This window comes from Brachionichthys hirsutus, unplaced genomic scaffold (assembly GCF_040956055.1).
Source record: "Brachionichthys hirsutus isolate HB-005 unplaced genomic scaffold, CSIRO-AGI_Bhir_v1 contig_1409, whole genome shotgun sequence".
Lineage (NCBI taxonomy): Eukaryota > Metazoa > Chordata > Actinopteri > Lophiiformes > Brachionichthyidae > Brachionichthys > Brachionichthys hirsutus.
In genome coordinates, this window is record NW_027180350.1 from 80,637 (window position 1) to 101,409 (window position 20,773).

At 40.0% G+C, this 20,773-nt stretch overlaps 1 protein-coding gene across 1 annotated transcript in view; it reads left to right on the plus strand.

The window, feature by feature from the left end:
* The window catches only part of LOC137913884 (cadherin-13-like), a 198,792-nt gene that overhangs the window by 66,368 nt on the left and 111,651 nt on the right, over window positions 1–20,773 (plus strand). The window contains exons 4-5 of the mRNA XM_068757504.1: window positions 6,366–6,486; window positions 20,205–20,416. Coding sequence (XP_068613605.1) covers window positions 6,366–6,486; window positions 20,205–20,416 — 333 coding nt within the window. The remainder of the gene's footprint in view (window positions 1–6,365; window positions 6,487–20,204; window positions 20,417–20,773) is intronic.

A 20,773-nucleotide genomic window follows, 5' to 3' on the forward strand; every position in this document is an offset into this window, starting at 1 on the left:
CCTTAAATCAGGTTAGGAGCTCCCTTACAACTTTCCATCAAAATAATCAAATTTCACCACTGTGTCTGGGAAATGTTTTTAAATGAGAGAGCGAATGTCCATTCTTGGAGATTTATGAGGTCAGAATTTTTTGGAATTGTTTAAAGAGGAATAAATTAGAAGAGGAAATTCAATTTTACAGGCTGAGCTTGTGTTTTTGTTTTTTTATACCAAATGATTAACATAAATATATACACAATTATATCCTATCTCAGTGTATGCATCCCTTGTGGATATAACAAAGCAATTATCTGTCCTATGTGCTTTATGATGCTTGATGTTTCTAGAGTACGTATTATCCTGCTTGCTGCTGTTTGTTTTAATACAGCGAGTTCAGATGTTTCTGCCCTTTTAAAAATCACTTTTCTGAACCGTTATTGCCAAACTTATCATATTCGATACACATGACCTTTCGGGATTCTGAGGCTTCTACTTCCGAAGTTAGATCTCCCCCCCCCCCTGAAAATGCTGACAGATACAAGCCAACATGCATCTGCAATTTCCATGAAAACATTCAGGCTTTTCCAAAAGTTACATAAATTAAAGTACTTGCATAAAAATGTGTTCGTTTGTTTTTTGACAATTTTGTCAGAAGGTTCCATTAAGACCTTATTTTCCCCAAAATTAGAATGTTCTGACGATTAATTAAGAGCTTTAAAGGGGATTTTCTGTTGGAGACGAGAGAGCAAAATGTTTTGTGAATATTCAATCTCAGCTTTGTACCCTTAACATATATAAACCAGATAACATGAAGCTGTAGTTTTTAATCAGTAAATGCTGGTATGATAGATAAGATATATTGGCTTGCATTTGCAGCATCTTTGGGTGGTTTATTTTGACAAATCATTTACAACGGATGCTGCTGTGAGGAATACAATAATCCACAGACATTTCTCAAACTTCCCCTGCAGCACAGACTGTATGCTCAGCATGTTCCAAAGCTAAATACGGCTAAATACATTACTTCCATCCTCAGGCTGAAGGAGTGTGATATTTCTGTTCAAATGATGCCACAGACAAGTTATGCTTTTGGGGGAGGTGTGCCAATGAAATGTCATAGAAGTAAGTAATAAAATCAGCATTTGTTCAGTGTGCGAGACAAATGTGACCGACGCCAGCATCCGATGAGTTTGCCAGCCCCAATTTGGCATCTTTACCAAGCGCAAAGTGTAATAGCGTCACCATTTTGAAGTCGGCTCCTCCAGACAACACCTAAAAAGGTTTAACCTCCCTGTCGATGTTGCACCATTTTAGGTTCAGCAGCCTGTGTGCTGCATTGGGTTCCCATCTGTCGCTGCTATGCCCACGAGCTGTATTGGAAAAGAAACTTTTCTGTGGCTGTTGTTTAGACTCTCAACAAACTCCAACAAAGACATAAGAAAGTCACTCGAATATCTAACTTTAAAGTGAGGAGTCTCTGTCAGCCTCTCTGGACTTTATGTTCTCCAAATATCTCCCGAGAGTTCATCTGATCTACCTCCTACCATCCGGCTGCATTGCTGGCCACCCAAGAATGTGTAATGCTGCGCTTTCAACAAATCGCACAGACAGCATATCCAATATTAACTTTTGAATAACCAAGCGAACAGCACTCTGTACAGCAGTGGGGGCGGGTCTCGGCTCAGTGAGTGAGATTCCCCCCCACACACACACACACAAAGATGAGGCAAAGGGCAAGTCGGAGAAATAATTGAGTCAGAGAACAACACATTTAGCTTGGCATGCTCCGGAGAAAAATAGACAGCAAAACTACAGCAGACAGAATGCCCCCAAGTTTACTCTGGAGTTAGGCAATAAATGTACTAGAACAGTCAAGGGCAAAAGGAAAATGTTACTATTCTATAAGCTCCCCTCCAAATATCAATATATATATATATTGATATATATCAAGTATATAATACAGTATATCACACTTTCCAAAGCCACCAAGCTGTTTTTTTTTATTACGGTCCGTATTACAAGAAATGTCTGCAGTTTTGCCTTTATGGTGATTTAATGATACATCATGAATTATCGAACATTGTTAGCCTTTATTTATTGTTACAGTGGAACCTTGGTTCTCGAACCGGTTATTCTTTCCGTAATACTGTTTGAAAACCGATTAGTTCGAAAACCGAAACAATATTTCCAACAACAAATAATGGAAACTAGATTAATCCGTTCCTTAGCACCAGATAAATGCCCATTTACATGGGTTAGGGTTAGCAGCTGATGCACCCTGTGACCCCGAATTGACATTTACGCTTGCTTATTGAGGAGATTAGACAAAACACCCATTTCATGGTGAACAAACATGCCACCTACCACTAGATGAAGCTGAACCCACTCAGACTGACATGCAGGAGAAGCTCAACAGGGAAGAGATAAAAAAAAAAAGAGCATTGAAATGAATTCCACAGCTGGTGCCTGTAGCTGACGCTCTTGTTGTTTTTCAGTCCCTCGCTTCACACCTGTCCCGTCTTTCTGTGCAGTGAAATGAGAGGCATGTTAGGTTGGAAGTGTTAGAGAGCTGGCCAACGACAAAAAAGGATTTGAACATATTGATGGTGAGGGCATGGTACTGTCGGGGTGCGCCAGCTCACTCATCACACAGTTCTACACCCCCACGGGGAGGCCGGATTTGCATTGCAGTGGTAGCTGTCAGCTTGAACAATATGTCGTCAATCAGAGTTAGTGGCATGAGAGAAGTCCTTATTCTGTGCTAGCCAGTGCAAAAAATATGCTAGCCTGTTGGATACTTTGGAGTCTCTTTTTCTTTTTATCTTGAACACAACATACACCCCGCATCCACCTAGTGTGATGCTCTCATCGACTGTCAAAGATTGGAATGTCTTCACCTCCTCAAAAAAGGTATTGAAAAAAATCATAGCTGTTTTAAAAAGCTGGGATTTGCTTGTGCTGTGCGGGATATTCTGTGTACCATATGCCATGAAGATGCAATTACACGGTGATGATCCTCTGTGACCAATAAGTGAATTTAGAACCTCCTTAGTTTTTCTGGAAGTCTTTACTTGTAGTGGAAACGTGGCTGTTGGCCTACTGATGTGTTTAAGCCAGTTTTACCACTTCAATGTAAACTCGAAATCTGTATTTTGGCCAGTGATCAACATCCAGAAGAGCAGACCACAACTCACATGCTGACTGCATGTTCCAAAACGTCATCTCAAATTAGGAATGACTTTACTCATATTCAGGAGTGAATTACCTGCATGTATGCACACACACACACACACAACAAATTAAAAAATGCACATTGAAGTTAGAAATAAAGCTGTTTTTCTGCCTCTTCTTTTTCCTTTATTATTCAATGTTGCATTAGCATCGGGACAAAACCCACCCATCAGCAGGAAAATCTTGGGTTTGGCAGACCGGGCTGGGAACCAGATGGTTTCATGACTCAGGTGCTCCGTGCATGGCTAACATTGCAGGTCTCTCTATCTCTCTCTCTCGCTCTCTCCCTCTGACTTCCTCTGCAGGCTTGGATGTAGTGAAGCCTGGCTGTCTCAGCCAAACCTAGGCCGAGGTGTGTGCACTGACATTTACTGTGATAGAAACTGAAGAAATATAAGATTGAAGAGGAAACGGAACTATAGAGCCGTGAAGTAGAAACTAGCCAGATGAAATGTCATACTACTGGCAGGTTGTTGGGCTGGATTGTTGGCAAATCCTCCAACATAGCCTGTTTTAGCTGGCTCAGTGAGCCTTTTAGCAAACGCAGACAATCTGACACGCATGCTGTGTATGTATGCTATGAAATAAATCAATATGCACATTGTCAAGAGACTTTCATAGCAGTGAAAGTGGAGAATTTTACTGTGAAGCAGGGTTGTGACCTCATTACCTGTAGATACATATACTATCCTAGTTCTGACCAAGATCGTTAAGTCAGAATGAACGTATGTCGGTAAGTCAGAATGGACGTATGTCGGCCATCTCATAAATGGCCGACATGAGATATACTATGCTGTACAACAGCGGTCCCCAACATTTTTCCTGATTTGGGGGGGCGGGTGTAATTAAATAAAGAAAAAGAGGAATGTAAATATAACTACTAAACCTTATATTATGTACTTGTAACAGACACTAACCCAGGCATAAACAATATGCACTTTAAAAATTGTGTCAACCGATCCATTGTTCAGAGTTGCCTTTCATTGTCAAAACAAATCTAGCAATAAATATAACAGAATAGAAGAAAGACATTTGACTACATTTATTCTGATGTCAGATCTAGTTCACTCACTCAAACTGTGTGTACATATCTGCAGACATCACTTCTAACATCTATCTCAGCCTCTTCATCAGTCTCTCCCCCAACACCCTCATTAACAAATACTTTCAGAAGTCAGCCCCTCTTCACCTCCTATCAGATGCATTGTGGATCATTGAGGGGAGTATTGATTTCGCTGATGTTTACTGTGTGCCCTGCCAAATCATTGAATTAATAACCTGATGGGTTCTTCACACTTTAAACTGATGTCAGATATGAACCTCTCAAGTGATTAGCTGACTTGTTTATAGCTCCTCCTCTATGAGTTGACTGACGTTGACATCATATGCTTCTCTTATTTTAATCAATCAGTTCAGTGCCGGTTCATACGTGCCTGTTTGGAAAGAGCTAATTCGCCCTGGCACTAGTCAAATAAAACAGAATTTAATTAATTCATGCCAATTGAAATACACAGCAAAGTATGAAACTGTATTTTATTTGAAAGAATTTGATTTTGATGACACATGGCATAAAGTAACATCATAACAGTAGCAGTGTAGATACTACTACATAACCACAAACTACACATATTTAGAAAATGAGCATACTGTGACTTAAAAAAAGATTATTCTATACTGAATAATTGTGATTTGCTGATAAAATAGGTCAATGGAAAGTCAAGGATCACAAGGTTCAGTTTTTAGTCTGTTTGAATTTAAATTTTAAATAGCAACATAAGGCAGATGAATTACAATAAAAAAAAAAAAAGTGAAGAGAACAGTCGACAACGGGGCACAAAACTGAAAACAAAGAAACACGGTCTATTAAGAACAACTCCTGGGGCAGCTTGGAACATCTTGAAACTTTGATCAGATCGTGACTCAAGGTGGGCAGTCGTCTGCTTGATCAGTTCCATTTACACCTACTAAATACAAATCCTTTCATGCAAATTAAATATCGACGTCTTTGTCATAGTAGCTGATGTTCATTGGTGTCAAGTGCAGCACTGTCGTTTCACAAGACAAGCGCTGAGACCCCGGCACGATGCATTTATGTCATTTGTAACGTTGATCAGTGCTTAAATGTTCGATTTGAATGTCGGCTTGAAACAAAGTTTTGTGTGTGTGTGATTCACACACTGGTGAGGTTTTTGTACACTCTGACGGAAGCCAGTGGACTCGAGGGTACCACGGATGTTTCTCACTGTAAACATTGCACAACGTGTAAGAGTTCACTGTTGAGCTGCTGAATTCTACTGCTTGGGCTTTGTGATCAAATATTTTTTATTTTTTTTTGTCACACGGACTTCAGTCTATAAAATCATGCATTGGCTCATGTGCTTTCATTTGTCTTGTGACTTGTGCTCATCAACATGTCATGTTGCTGTGTCTGTTGGCTTCCTTGAAGCTCAACCTGTCTGTCTGGAAGCATCTTCTGAATTGTGAAGTCATTTCCTGCACTTTTTAACCGACACGGTTGTTACCACTAGGGCTCTGATTTCACCTGCTGCCTCTGGGCCCTCTTGCTCTGTGTCTCGTGGGGCTGTGTTTGACACACCTGAGCCTATACCTCTGTCACTTTTGGAGAATGTGGTTAACCAGCTCAGAGGAGATCGAGCGCTTTCTGTTCCTGCTCCAAAACTTTGGAACACTTTACCACTGCACATCCGACAATATCTTCACTGTTTGTTTTTAAAATGGATCTTAAAACTTCCTTTTACTCTGTGGCTTTCAACTCAGCATGAGACATTGGTCCTGTTTTATTTGGTTTGCAATTGTTTTTACATAGTCCACTCAATGGCTTTTTTTATATATATATATTTCTCTCTTTTTTGATTTTTATTTATGTTTTTATGTGTTTTTATGTACAGCACTTGGTTGTTTAAAGTGCTTTATAAATAAAGTTGAGCTGAGTTGAGCGTTTCCTGATTTGCCTACTTTCCATGCCCATGTCTCTATAAACTATCCAGCTGTGCTTTAGTCCAGTCAGTTAATGCTCCATGAGCCAATACTAACATCACTGAAAACATTACTAGTTATTCTGCCCTCCTGACTGAGCCACAGAAACCACTCATTCATTCATTCATTATGGCTTGTCCTTTGTTCTCTAATTGCAGGTTGCCGACGTGGGTTGCCAAGATGATGGAGCCCATGAGGCCTGTGTACCTGGATTCCAGGTCAAACATTACCAGGTGGCGTACAGTGGACCCGTCCAGGAAGGCCAGGTGCTTCTACAAGGTCAGTCAAATTCCAATAGCAAACATATAGCTATCAGAGTTGTTGTACTTTGAAGTTTTCTCATTTGTTCTCTCTTTCTCTCTTACTATTTGTCATTCAACACCGACCCGACCAGACATCTAAACCCTCAGTCTGCAGTTGTTTTCTTCTTCACATTCATTAGAATCCCTGTGGATTCCTGTTACAAACAGGAGTTGGAACAACAACAACAACAACATAATTTGTGTCTGCAGATGAATTATTCTCCTTGATTGGATGATATTTACAAACGCCTTTTGTTCTTCTTTTGTTTCGCGCCCCCCCAAGCAGCTTGGTTGCTCATTTAACTGCATCTGTGTCGTGTGGGATCAGATGCACATCTCTGTACGCGGGGACTATTTTCTTGGACCTTTTCGGTCGCAGCAACACAATACTTGAGTTTAGGTAGCCTTTTGGGACAACCTTGAGCTCTTGAGTTGCATTTTCACTTTCATACAGGAACGTTATCTCAGCAGGTTTTAATGAAGACATTAAATATTTTGAGAGGAAGGTCACGAGGCTCACTGCAGAATTATATCTCTAAGCCACTCGAGAAGCAGCCTCCTCCCTTTTCTTAGTGCAGTGGTCAGTGAGTCTCACACACACAGACTCAACGCTCAACTACACATACCTGCCACAACTCATTGGTCTTCCCTGCTCATCTGGGACCCTCCGGCAAAGCCTGCCTGCACAGTTCCACTCTGTCTCTACGGGGATCAGCAATAATATCTACTGGCTATTGGAGTCTGCTTCTCTGTGGATGTACGTTATAGCTTCCGGCACGTCTCTACAGATAGATTGGCATGGGTGCAGCCGATGGTGATTTCATTTCAAAGCTGGTGTATGGGTGGTGTTGATGGTGAAACTGAGACAGAAACCATGATGGGAACATCCACAGCCTCGAGTCTTGGCGCTTTCATCGGGCATCACACTCACTTGTTTTTTGTATTGCAATATAATGAAACACTTATTTTAGTAATTCCATTCATTAGCATGTTTCAGTGACGCGCTACACAACATGCACTGATCATCTCGACATCACCGTCTCTTTTGGCTGGACTGACATTCAGTACTTGACTACGTTTGGATACAGCACACATATTTTCTAAGTATTCCTCCAACTGAAAAAAGCACACCTTCCCACCTAGACGACAACATGGCAAATGACACATCTGAGCATTTTCTCCTTCAATCTTATTTCTCTTCTTTTTTGACTTTCGTGTTTGATTTGGTCAGCCAGTGAGGCATTTTGTCATCTGGAGGTTCAGTGGTGCGTGCAGCGGGCGACAGAACTCAGCTCTGCTTTAGTGCTGTGCTCTAGGACGACAGAGCGGTTCTATTACCTTGAATATGTTCCTGTCAGCAGAAACACCGATCACTGCGGGGGGGTCTCACTGCTCTCAATTTATGACAGAAGTGTTGGCCTGCCAGGATCCACTCATATTATTTAGTACAAATACATATATGTGTATGCGCATTTCAAATAAATTAGAATGGTAGACACACACACAATGGAGGCCTTGCATGCAATTCCATATATTGCATTGTTCATTTATAATTGACATAACTTCACAACAGCCATGCAGGTTTTTGAGCAGCATTCAAAGCACTTGAACTAACACAGAGCTCCAGCATGTACTGAAGTGTGACAATGTGCTTAAAACAGTAACACCATACACATAACAGGAAAATAAATTAAAGAAAACTACAAAAGAAACTAATGAGGCTTTATTACAGCTTTCAAGTTGAAACGTAATCGATATCTATCTGTATAAGTGACGGATCTACCATACATGGATGGATTGATAAGAGGTAAATGCAATAGCTTACAAACATTATGTTTACATCGTGTGTGTGTGTGTGTTCCACACAAAGTAAGCATTTATCTAGGAGAGAGAGAGAGAAAGCTCTCTGTAATTACCAGTGGAGGTGCAGTCTTTTAGATAGGGATACCTTTTGACACACACTCTTTGGCATTCAAGGGCATCTATCTTGGCTAATGACCCTATCTGAGAATTAAATGCATGCATATACAATATGCAAGCATTCACTTTCTCTGTTGGTGTTACTAATTCTCTCATATTTTATTTGTCCTCTTTTAACTCTAAAAGAGGACAAATGCAGAGCTTACATGAAAAATCGATGCATGCAAAAATAGAATTGTTTAGGAAAAATGGTTTGGCAGTAATGGCAATGAATTCTTCAGACCACAAAAGACTTGCAGACCAATGCACAGTTTTTCGCATGACACTGGGAAAAGACAGTCATCATTTCAGGTTCTTTGGTTTCCGGCGAGCCATTAACTAATATATGTGAGTACGGGTCACACTGCTCACTGCTGGACCCAATTAACTCGAATACTTAAATATCAATATACAATTTGGCACAGATTCCTTCAGGAAATAAATAATAGGATTTGTGCCAGTGGGGTCTGAAACGTGGGTCACAGATGTCACCGAGGCTGCAGATCTGGTGCAGGCTTACTAAAGGACAGGACAGTCACACAGTAATATTAATATCTGCTTGAATAATGATTATAAATCATTAACCTCAAGGGTAACACAATGAGCAAACAGACGCCGACTTCAACACCAGTTGAAAATCCAAAGCAGCAACCAAAGTCTCTGAAGTGTGAACTTGGCAGCTATGCCGTCAGCTGTAGGCAGCATTTGTGTGACACAAATGTGATTGGAGAAATATCTTGTGCCATTTCGTCAGTGAGAATGACTTAATGTTCAACCTTGTCTTATTTTCACATTAAAATTGTCAACATTATTCATGTAAAATTAATTTAATTTTAATGTACCATCTCATAATTTGAAGGACACTCAGAGGAGTCATCCATTAATCAGAAGTTTGAAAGAGCATGGACCAGCTGCTCTTTGGAGGCGGTGACCATTCACACCATTATTCAGTCACCAGTGGAACAGCCACTGGGAGCAAGTTGGGTTTCAATATCTTGCCCAAGGATACTTCAACACGTGGGCTGCATCTGATAAGCAGCAGAGCCACAGCCTTCCGTATGGATCAAATGAAAAATGGATTTTCATTTATGAAATAATTATGGAGAACTGAACTGGTAACTTCCATGCGGATATTTGTTGGTTACACAGGAAATAAGCACTTTTTTTCAAGGTTTCATAAAATAAGATCAGATGCAGAATTTGAATCCGAAAATTCACCTGTTTTGCAAAATGCAGCATTTTGTTGAGTGTTGAGTGAAACAATGTCTCCGCAGGGTCGACAAGCATTCAACAGATCACGTAATGAATGACTTTTATTGAAGGATAAATTACACCCACAGTTTCTGAAAACATATTTGTCTTCCCTCCTTTCATTGACTTCTGTCACTACGTACTTGAAGAAATACAGAAATGAAACATATGGATTCTGACATGCTGGTATAGCTCACCCTAGTTTTACCAGCTTTTTGTTTGTTGCCCGGCTGCGAACTTCTCCGAAGAGTCAGAAAAGTTTGTGGTTTTCTGTCTTCAATATGACAGGCTGTCAGAAATACCAACTGCAATGCTGCTATTTTACTTCAGCATCTCTGATGATTTAAGATACCATTATTTTTATGTAATAAAAGCCCTTCAGCCCTTCATAATAATTAATGTATGTTAATTTATGCAAACCTATGAAAGTACAGTTTTTGATTTTATGATGTACATGGGAAACTGTGGCGCATATCACACTCACAGCCAATAAAATGTTGAGGAGAAATATAACATAGAACTCTGCATCATGCAGAGCAAGACCACGGTCTCTGGGGCTTTTTTTTTTTTTCCTTTACATATTCTCGCCACCAAATTACGATTACCACTGAAAGAGTGGTGCACTTCAGCATTCTCCACAGCAACCCTTCAGCCTTGCAGCTCAACCTTTAACTAACAACCCCTTATAAAGTACATTCACCAATGACTGTCACAAAAGTTATTGGCTTTCAAAGTGTAAAAGTGTTTTTTATTTTATTTTAAAAAGCTCAATTTCTCAGTGTTCAAGAGATAAAGCTATTGCGAATCCACATCTCTCATGATGTGAATCAAAATTTTAACTATTCCCTGGCCCAAAATTCACCCGTTTTATCAAATTCTCAAGGTCTTATCTGTTTTTCTTGCGGACAAATATTCAGTATTCTAGCTCTCTTTTTTTTCCAGAGATGACTGCGTATTCCTTAAGATTTGACTAATTCTAATGTTATAACATCCACTTCATGTTCAGTAGCTGTCTGTGGACGTGGCACTCGCCCAACTGCCAGCAAGCCCAAGGCACATAAACTGCATTGAGCTCCAAAGACATCAATACAGGAACTATTCTTCCCGCTGACTTTTTTCTATCCTACTTTATCATCCAGGCAATTTTACAGCACTTGAATTCTGACGCAGCCAAGTATTTGCAGATAAGTGGGACACATGGAACAACACTCCTTCATTCCTTCCTTTATTCCTTCCTGCTCAGAGATCAATATGACATTTAGTGAAAATGTTTCCTTATTACTTTATGTTGCTTCAAATCCTGCCTCTTCCAGCATATGCAAGATGAGTTTTAATGCATTTGCAGCTTCAACGGTTGCTTGCACCCTCACCCACATAAAATAATGCGCGATTGTTGCTTATGTGATACACAATGTTTTGGAACTCTAGTAACAAATGACTCACCGTTCTGTGGGGATCAACTAACACTGGATTTGTTAATGAAGCAGAGCAGCCATCACCCATCTGTTTATTGGTGGTGCTGAGTGAAATACCGCTGCATGCGCATAGCCAACTGTTTCATTTAATTAGTATTTTTGCGTTATTTCATATGCACGATGTGGAACACCAACAGAGTAAACCTATATGTCTAGTTTACTGTCAGTAAACTCGCTATATTTTAATCATTCTGGCTTTCGGATTAGATTAGATCAGCTTTATTGTTGTTGCAGAGTGGACCAGCGTTGAGACAATAAAATGCAGTGCAAGATAAAGTCAGCTGATGGTGTACAGCCCTAAAGTCCAAGCAAGAAAAGGATGCATGTGCATGTTTGTATGTGTGTAGTTTGAGTGTGGATGTGTCTGTATATAAAGAGAGAGTATTTATTCTATTTTGTTTGTTGTTGGGTTTTTTTCATATCTGCACTGCTGTTATTTTGTTATTTCTGTTTTGTTTTGATTGAGGACCCTCTTGAAAACGAGATGGTTTCATCTCAAGGGGTTTTATCCTTTCAAATAAATAAATCAATAAATAAATGTGTGAGTAATAGTGAGGGTTGTGAATACACAAACATATTTACAATGTATTAATTGTTATGTGAGAGGCACGGTGGCGCAGTGGTAAGCGCTGTCGCAGCAATTAGGTCACAGGTTCAAATCTGGCTTGCGCCCTTTATGTGAGGAGTTTGCATGTGCTCCCTGTGTCTGCGTGTGTTCTCTGGCTTCCTCCTGTGTGTGTGTGTGAATAATTGTCTGTCTATGTGTGACCCTGTGATGAACTGGGACAGGCTCCAGCACGACCTGCGACCCGGTTATGGACAAAGCGGTCAATAACGTTAACGTTACCACACAAGATAATCAATATAATAATATATGTACATTTTTCTACAGCATTAACAACCACAATGAATCGGTGCAAACACTATGACACTATGCACATGAAGGTCACAGCAGGGGAGGCTGAGGGTGTTGGACTTGTCACCTTACTGCAGAGGAGAGTCCCGAAGCTGCTTCCAGAGGGGATGAGGGTGAACCGTTTAATTATTTTCACTGTGATGCCTTAGACAGTTTTCACTGCCCTTCATGCTGCTTTTTTTCAGTAAGGCAGAGCAGTTGCAAAACGATATGCTCCCACTGGTACAATGGTAGAAATTCACCCAAATCTGATGAAACCCAAAGACTGGGGAGACATCGTCGCTGCATAACAAAACCACCAACACCACCCTCAGCCGTACAGAAGCCCACTCAGTGCCACCTGTGTAATATCTGCTCAACCAAATGCTGCAGATGCTTGGATTGATGCTCTTCTTTGCATCTGACTGCACAGCAAGGTGCAAATCCTGATCATGTCACTCTCATTCCATAATGGTGTAGCATTTGTCACTCACTGCAGCGAGAGTCACTAGAAAACGCAGCTTCTTTTACACTGTATTTAATTTGATCAAAAATCAAGGTGCGCTTTGACAAACGACTGCAATTACATGAAAGGCCATTACTAGTATGAATGTGCACCTCTCTCTCTCTCTCTGTGTGTGTGTCTGGAAGTGAAGTGAATGTGTCGATGGGTTTTTCTATGTACAATATCATTTGTGAATTTTATCATTTCATGAAAGCTTCCTGTACAATGGGCGATGATTTTCATTATTAATAGGTGATAAGCTAATAAAGGAGGAATCCATGTGAGTGGACTATGAACCTTAGCAGGTCAAATTGTCACTGGAGACTGCTGGCAATTGGCACTTTGATGAGGGAAGAGGTAGAAGGGGAAATGAACAATGATGCTGAAAGAGGTGAGTAAATGGTGGGGGAGAGGACGGGAAAGAGAAAAAGAGTGAGTGCAATATAAAGCTACAGTGGCAACATATTTTATGGCGGATTGCAAATCATTAGTGACAAAAGAAAATGTCATGAGAATGTCTGACTAGAATAGCAACTACCTGAGATGAGAGCTGCTGTGTGTGGCTATTAAATACATGTGTTAAAGCAAGGGCATGCTGTAGAATTTATATATGATTTAATCATATCTTTGAGATGATTTAAAACATAATATCCCAAATCAAAGAAACATAAAAAGCTTCAAAAGAAAATCAGTTCTATCTTTGCTATCTGATGTTTTGATGTCATGAAAATAGGTTCCATGAAGTAAATGTTAATGATGACTTTGGGATTTGGGAGACAGGCGGTTAGCGTGAACAAACAATGGAAAAACAATGCGTTTGAAAGACAGTAATGATGTCAGATGTCTCTGTAGAGCTGCGGGGAACTGTGGAGTTGGTCAGTAATTGGCTTTAATTCTCTGTGGGTCTACCACTACAAGATAAACTTTTCATATACGCTTGTATTATCTATTCCCAATTTATTTAAGATGGGTAAAATGTAAGATTTGAATAAATATTGCAGTATGTCTGCTTGTAGGCTGAGCATACATCAATAGCAACATTTCTGTAAATAATAATTAAGTAACACAGGCTATTGACCAAAGGGGTTCTAACATTTAGCTGCACAGTGTATTCTATTTTGAGTTTGATGGGCCTTCCCTTTCATCAAGCAGATATGACCTGTCAAAATTAAGATTACATTATTCTGCCCAGACACACCTTTATTGTCTGAAATAATCAGACACTGTATTTCATCACCAGCACTAATTGTGAACTCTCTCTTTCTATGGTTTCTGTTGTTAAAGATAAAACTTTTATGTGATTGCATGCAGTTGTTTCTTCTCTTCAGACTTATCCACGCAGGTTTTAAGTATTGCTTTTCTTTTTCCAGTCAGAGCTGCCAAGAATAGCCTTCAAACGACAAACATATTTTTGTATCTTCTGTTTTCACAACCCATCCACACAATTTTCTGCAGCTCGTTATTTTAGAGCCAACTCTCCGTGCATTCCTTGTATATTTTTATTCCATTCATTGTAAAAAGTATTAACCTGATTATGAGGTCATCTTTACTGGCAACGCATTTACTGCCATTTTATGTTATTTTAGAATACCTGTTCCTTCATGATAAGACCACAAGCATGAACACCCAGCCAAAAAATCTGAATATGTCATTGTCAAATAAAGTACAGCTGTCATTCAACTGATGTCTGGTTTATTTGACATTTCCATGCTCTTTTGGTCAAAACCAATATAAATATACGTGCCTGATAATATAATTTGTAAGGAAAAGGAAGCGCCGTAAAATGTGGCATCTTGTTGACAGTTATATTTCTACTCTCTACTTGTGCTTCATTCATTCATTGTCCCAACCGCTTAATCCGTTATCGGGTCGCGGGCCAAGCTGGAGCCAACCCCAGCAGTCAATGGGCGAGAGGCAGGGGACACCCTGGACAAGCCGCCAGTTCATCGCATGGCAACACAGAGACATACAACCACACACACTTGCACCTACGGACAATTTAGTGTCACCAATCAGCCTAGGCTGCATGTCTTTGGTGGTGGGAGTAAGCCGGAGAACCCGGAGAGAACCCACGCAGACACGGGAAGAACATGCAAACTCCTCACAGAATGGCCACAATTTGGAGACGAACCCGTATCGATTATCTTTGTTCCTGCGTGATGATTGCATTTGAATGGAACTTTTCCACATTATTAGATGTGTTAATTTATTCCCATCACAAACTTTGGTTCATACTTATGATTTTTCTCATTTACAGTATGGCTTTATCTCTAACAATTTTTAAGTTACAACCTTTTAAAAAGTGATATTAAAACTGAATATTTTATTATAATTACTGTGGTGGCTAAAGAGTTAAATAAAAAAATTATTCGTTATTTAACAGCATGTTAAGGAGTAGTTACATTTATTTTACATTAAATTACATTACATTTAGTTACATTTTTACTGTGCTACGGTTTACATTTGGCCTTTGGAGGGCAAACATAATGCTAATGTGGCCCTGGGAGAAAACGAGTTTGACACCCCTGCTCTAGATCTACAAAGACACAATGCAGCTCCTTGTGACCTTCCCTGTACTTCTCCATTGCTAGCTTCAATGCAAACATTGTGCCAGTGGTACTCTTCCTCAGCATAAAGCCATACTGCTGCTCACAAATACTTACTTCTGTCCTTTTAGTCGAGCCTCAACCACCTTTCCCCATAACTTCAGTTAATGTAATCCACATTATTTTTAATGTTCATTTTAACTGCATTTCAAGTAACAACCAATGCCAAAGTTGTCTACTATTGCCATACCTTCAATAATATCTAGTTAAATAATTATTAGCATTAAATTAAACAAAATGTCTGAACTAGTCCTGAAGAGATGTCCATCACGGTTTCATTCTGGAGGCTTCCAATGTAACACTATCCTTCCTGTTTTTATGATCAGATCCAATGGTTTAATGAGAGGTGCAAACACAATCACCTGCGTGATATTTAATAAAGGGCATGGCAATGATGACAATTAAATGGGACAGTAAACAGCATTTTAAAACACATCGACTGCGTGTGAATATTGCAGTGCAGGATATATCCAGATACAAATATTTAAAATCCTCAACCATGTACTTTTGACTGCACCAATAAAGGCCATACCTCAACAAGTCCTTCAATCAGAGATTCGAAGTGAACTGTGAACTCACTCACTAAAGAGATACTGATAGTTGCTGTCATAGAAGTGACAGAATTACTTTGTGTCAAAGTTTTGATCTCAACCATATGCTCCTTTCCTGTCTTGGCCCAGCGCACTTGGCCTGCTGCCATGTGGCAAGGAAAAGTGCTGAGTAACTTGATTTGAGCCTTATGGCTTCAGCCTAGGAGTTTACTTCCTGAAAGCCTATCGATCTGCCTGGATGCTTGAATGCTTCAATGGTTGCCTGTGTTGGATGTCAGCTTGTGTGTGAAATCTTATATTGTCTTATGGATTTGTGTGTGTGTATGTGTGTGTGTGCGTGTTGTGCAAAGTTTTTTTGTGTGGCAGGGCTTGATGTTGGTAAGAAGCTTGAAGTTTATTTATTTTCTCAGTTTGGCTATTGGAAAACAACCCCCTCATCAGCTTTGGCCAGAACAGATCTGTAATGACACACACACATATAAGTTTTTTTAACAATTACAAATACTTTCAGTACATTGCCATAGTACTTACAGGATGTCTATTTTTCACAAGTTCTTCAACATTAACCAACTAAAACACAGCAACAGGCATGTCGATGAAAAAAAAAAAAGAAATCTTCCTGACCGCTTTGTCCATTACCGAATCACGGCTCGTGCTGGAGCTTATCCCAGCAGTCAATGGGCGAGATGCGGGGTACACCCTGGACAAGCCGCCAGTTCATCGCAGGGCCACGCATAGACAGACAATCATTCACACACACACACTCACACCTATGGACAATTTAGCGTAACCAATTCACCTAATTAGCATGTTTTTTGGTGGTGGGAGGAAGCCGGAGAACCGATACAAATACACCTCCAGGTTACAGTTACATGTTAACTACGAAGATGCAACCCAGTTAGTTCCAGTGTTCTTAATGAAGTAAGACAAGTCCATTCCAGGAGGGTCAACCATATCCCCGGTTCTCTCCAGGTTCCAGTGAGGTGTCATTCCAGGTGAATGACAACTCACACACTCACTTTAGATCTGTTGCTGTGGGCAACCACATCATGGTAGGCTTCAGGAGATCTCAATCGTGTAAGTGGATGGATATTTTCAATTATATTTCCACATTTTAATAGGGTGAGAAATGCGATGATGATTTTAGTATGAATTTTAATTGAATCCATATTTAAGCAGGTGCAACCTTGAGAGAGGCAACTTCAAAGACTGAGCCTACAGGCCTAAACATTTCCCGCTCGTGCACAGACAGCCAAATGTTGACTGTTGTCAGTGTTATTAATGCACTTTAAAATCCTTGAAGAGTATACCCTGCTGATCAACTTATTACCTGACTGATAGCATAGCGATATCAATTAATTAGTTTAAAGGGGATGTTGTAGGTGTGTCTTTGTCCTCATATGTGTTTTCTAGAAGCAACTCAGGATTATAGTGCTGAGTCAGGAAACAAATGACATTTCAGAAGGTGGGGGATCTTCAAAATCTTAATTGAGCACGTGATGTAAAGGTTTCCATCAACACCACATTGTTTGGAAAAGCCATCAAACCTTTATCATTGTAATTGAAAAGTTCAACACTTGTAAATCCAAAATCCTAAGAATAGGTCTTACACAATTCTCTGTGATGGGAAATTCAAGTATGAAATGCAATTCAGGGTGTAAAAACATGTTCAAAAGCTGCTCTCTCTCTCTCTAATCCCAGGTGATTATTTGAGAATATCTTGCTCCTGAGCCCTTTTTTTGAGGCTGAGCACACTCTGGTTAGACACGGCAGCTATCAGCTCAAAAACGTCCATGCAGCCACCTCCGAGATTACTCCACCGATGACCATCTCTCCCATCATGGAGACTTGACATTTAATTTCAAGAAGGACAATTGTCTTCAAAACACCTCAAAGGAAAACTCTGGTACCTAACAGAGGATGAGGGAGAATCCAATTAATGTGGCTGACAAAGAGAGTAGGAGCCAGGGTAAATAGGCTTAGGGAAGTTTTGGATGTCAAACATGTTGCTAACCAAACAAACACATGTTTGAAGGTATCAGACTTTTTTAGTGTACGGAAAAGGATAAAGATAAAGAGAGGCTACTGATATATCATCAGTTGACAGTTGACAAGGTGTGTTTTCCGTTTGGTCAACGTCCTTGCCCTAAGCTGCTTCTCAGTCTCCACAGGAGGTTTTTTGCCTGACATTTAAAAGCTTTGGAAAAGAAATTAACTACCAACCACCCTCCTTCCCCGCTTCAGTCATCAGCGAGGGATTTTAGAGACCCTAATCCATGTTGTGCAGTAATTTCAACCCTGAGCGCTGAAGAAAGAGAGAGGAGTGTGTAGTGTCGCTGGTCGTGAGCAGGGCAAGTTGAGTTCTGTCATTGTTGCCTCACTTCAAAGCCTCCAGCTGCACCACATTCCCTCCTGAAATCCCCTAAAACCTGACAAAATTACAATACCATCAAAAACTCTCTCTCTAGCTGTCTTTGAAATGCCGCTGACACTGTTTGGCACTGCAATTTGCAGGCAGTAAAGAGCACGCTGATGTTTATTGAAATAAATCTGCGGTTTGTAATGGGAGTAGAAATGAACACATCTTTCATGCTTTGGCTTGAAGTGAGTGTTGAATATTGAAATGGAGACGCGTTTCGCTGGAGAGTAGCTCATTGACTTTGTAGCTCTCTAGCCAGTGTCCATTGAAACCTTGCCTCTTCTTTCATTTTCCTGTCCCTTCTTTTTTCCCCCTCCTCTATTTTCCATTCTAGTATCCTCTTCTTACTCTCACCCAGATGGCAGAAAATGATTCTGTCTAGAGGGAAGATATTAAAATGTCTGCAGTGCGAGAGATAAAAGAAGCCAGACTAAACAGTCACAAAGGTTAAGTGTGCTAAATGAGGGCTTTGATAGACTCCAGCCTATTGATTTTATAGTCAGGTAGTGCTAAGTATGGTCGCAATTCACTTAGTGCTACTGTGATCGGAGAAAGTCAGATCCACATGCAGCTACTGTTTTTGCAAGACAAAACCGTGGTGCGTATATAGAATGTAAAATAGACCCACAGGAGAACGATAACAAGGCGGAACCTCTTTAGTGAATTGTAAAAAATCCAAGAGTCAGTCACTTTTTTCTATGAAAATATGAACAATAACATTTACAGTGCATTATGTTAGTTCAACAATGAGTCGATTCTGTGCTTGAATTGAGCAGTCTTTTGTGAGTTCATCTGTATGCATTAAGACCATCAGCCTGAGGCACAGTGTAAATTGTGCTCAGTCAGCACATTATTCCCAAACTTCAGAGGCAAATCAATTGAATGTATTTTTTTTCCTATATGCATTTAATGTGAGTTGGTAACAATTCCAGTCATTTCAATCCCAGCATATCAAATGCGGCTGTCATTCCTCTTGTCCTAAAGCAGAATATATCTTCAGCGCCTATACGTGAGCGTCATGCAGAACAACTACCCCACACAATGTAGTAAACAGTGTCAAAGTCCCAAGAGGCCAGAGGTCAGATTCGAGCGGATGGCCAAGCCCATCACTTGACTTGTCTTCCTTATGAAACCAAATCCTGCATATTTATTTTCCCCACAAGCTTCAACACAATAGTCTTGCTCCTGAATTTAATTAAGTGTTTGTTTGTTTGTGTTGTAAACAATGAGTTAGAAATTATTATTAGTGTAAAGAATCCTTTGACATTTTATGTAAGCGCTTAATAGTTGTATGTGCTTTTTGATTAGATGCAGGAGGCCAGATGAACTGGGTTGACAAAGTGTTCCAACAGGTCTGTGTGCAACAGCGGCCCTGTCAAACAAAGGGAGTGTAAATCAGATAGATAGATAGATATATAGATATAGTAGGCGGATTGCTGAGGATGGGGGGATGAGATCATGTTGCAACACCATGGAGAGTCTGTCAGAGAGCTAAAAAGAGGATGAAGCCTGGTGGAGTTCTTGACATTATCTATATAGTCAGCAGAGACGAGTTCTCCTACAGGAGTCGCATGCATAAAACTCAAAGGTGACTTGTCTTTTACCTTCATTTGTTTTTATGGCCGCAGTCTGCAGCTTTATGCCACTACATTCTCTGGAGTTAAAACAATAGCCCTGCAAAAGCAAGCCACACATTACTGAGAGACATTGATGAGCCAACAATGCATACTGTTGTGTGCATAAGTTCAGAAGTATTGCAGGTTTGTGTGCATATAAATGATTAATTATTGAATCCAAGCTAATATATCCTTTAAGAAATGTTTACTTTTTCTTCAGGGTGTATCTTCATCTTCAGGGCATCTTTTTATATTTGAGAATTCCCTGATACTGTTTTCCAAACCCTGTGGCTCACATCGTCATGTATACCGTATGCATCAGTGACTGCTTCGTATGGCTTGATATTTTAATTGTATGTAACTTTGTTTGACAAATATAACAAACAAACAAATGCTGTTGTTTTTTTGTTTCTTGTAGTCACGTTCGATGACTGTGCGGGAAACGAAGACGTGAAGTTTGAAGTTTCGGATCCTGCCTTCCATGTGGATGGAGATCATAATCTGGTTTTTCAGAGAGACGTCCCGTACAGAAGTCCAGTCCTGTTCATCCACGGGCAGAGTGTGCACGCAGATGACACGGCACAGGTGGAAGTCATTGGACTGCCGGTTCCATCGACTCAGTCTCTCAGAGTTAGTAGAATTTATTGCTGTCTGTGTGGCTTTGTGTATGCCTTGATGCATTTCTTTATTTATACTTCATCAAAATAGAACAGGATCTGCTTCATTTAAGATGTAATGTAGTATAGCCAGGCGTAATGTAGCAGAGATCAGATTAAAATGCCCCTGGACAAATGGTGAGGATTTATGAGCTGTGTTTTAGTGAATATTTTAAAGACTCTTTTGCAGATTTAGATGACAATGTTAGAAGAAAACTAAGACTGATCAAGTTAGGAGTCCTCTAGTGGAGAAGTGAAAATAAACCTCATTACTACACTTTTAATTAAGCTGTTGAAGCCCCTCAAATTTGTGGCATAATATAAAGAATGT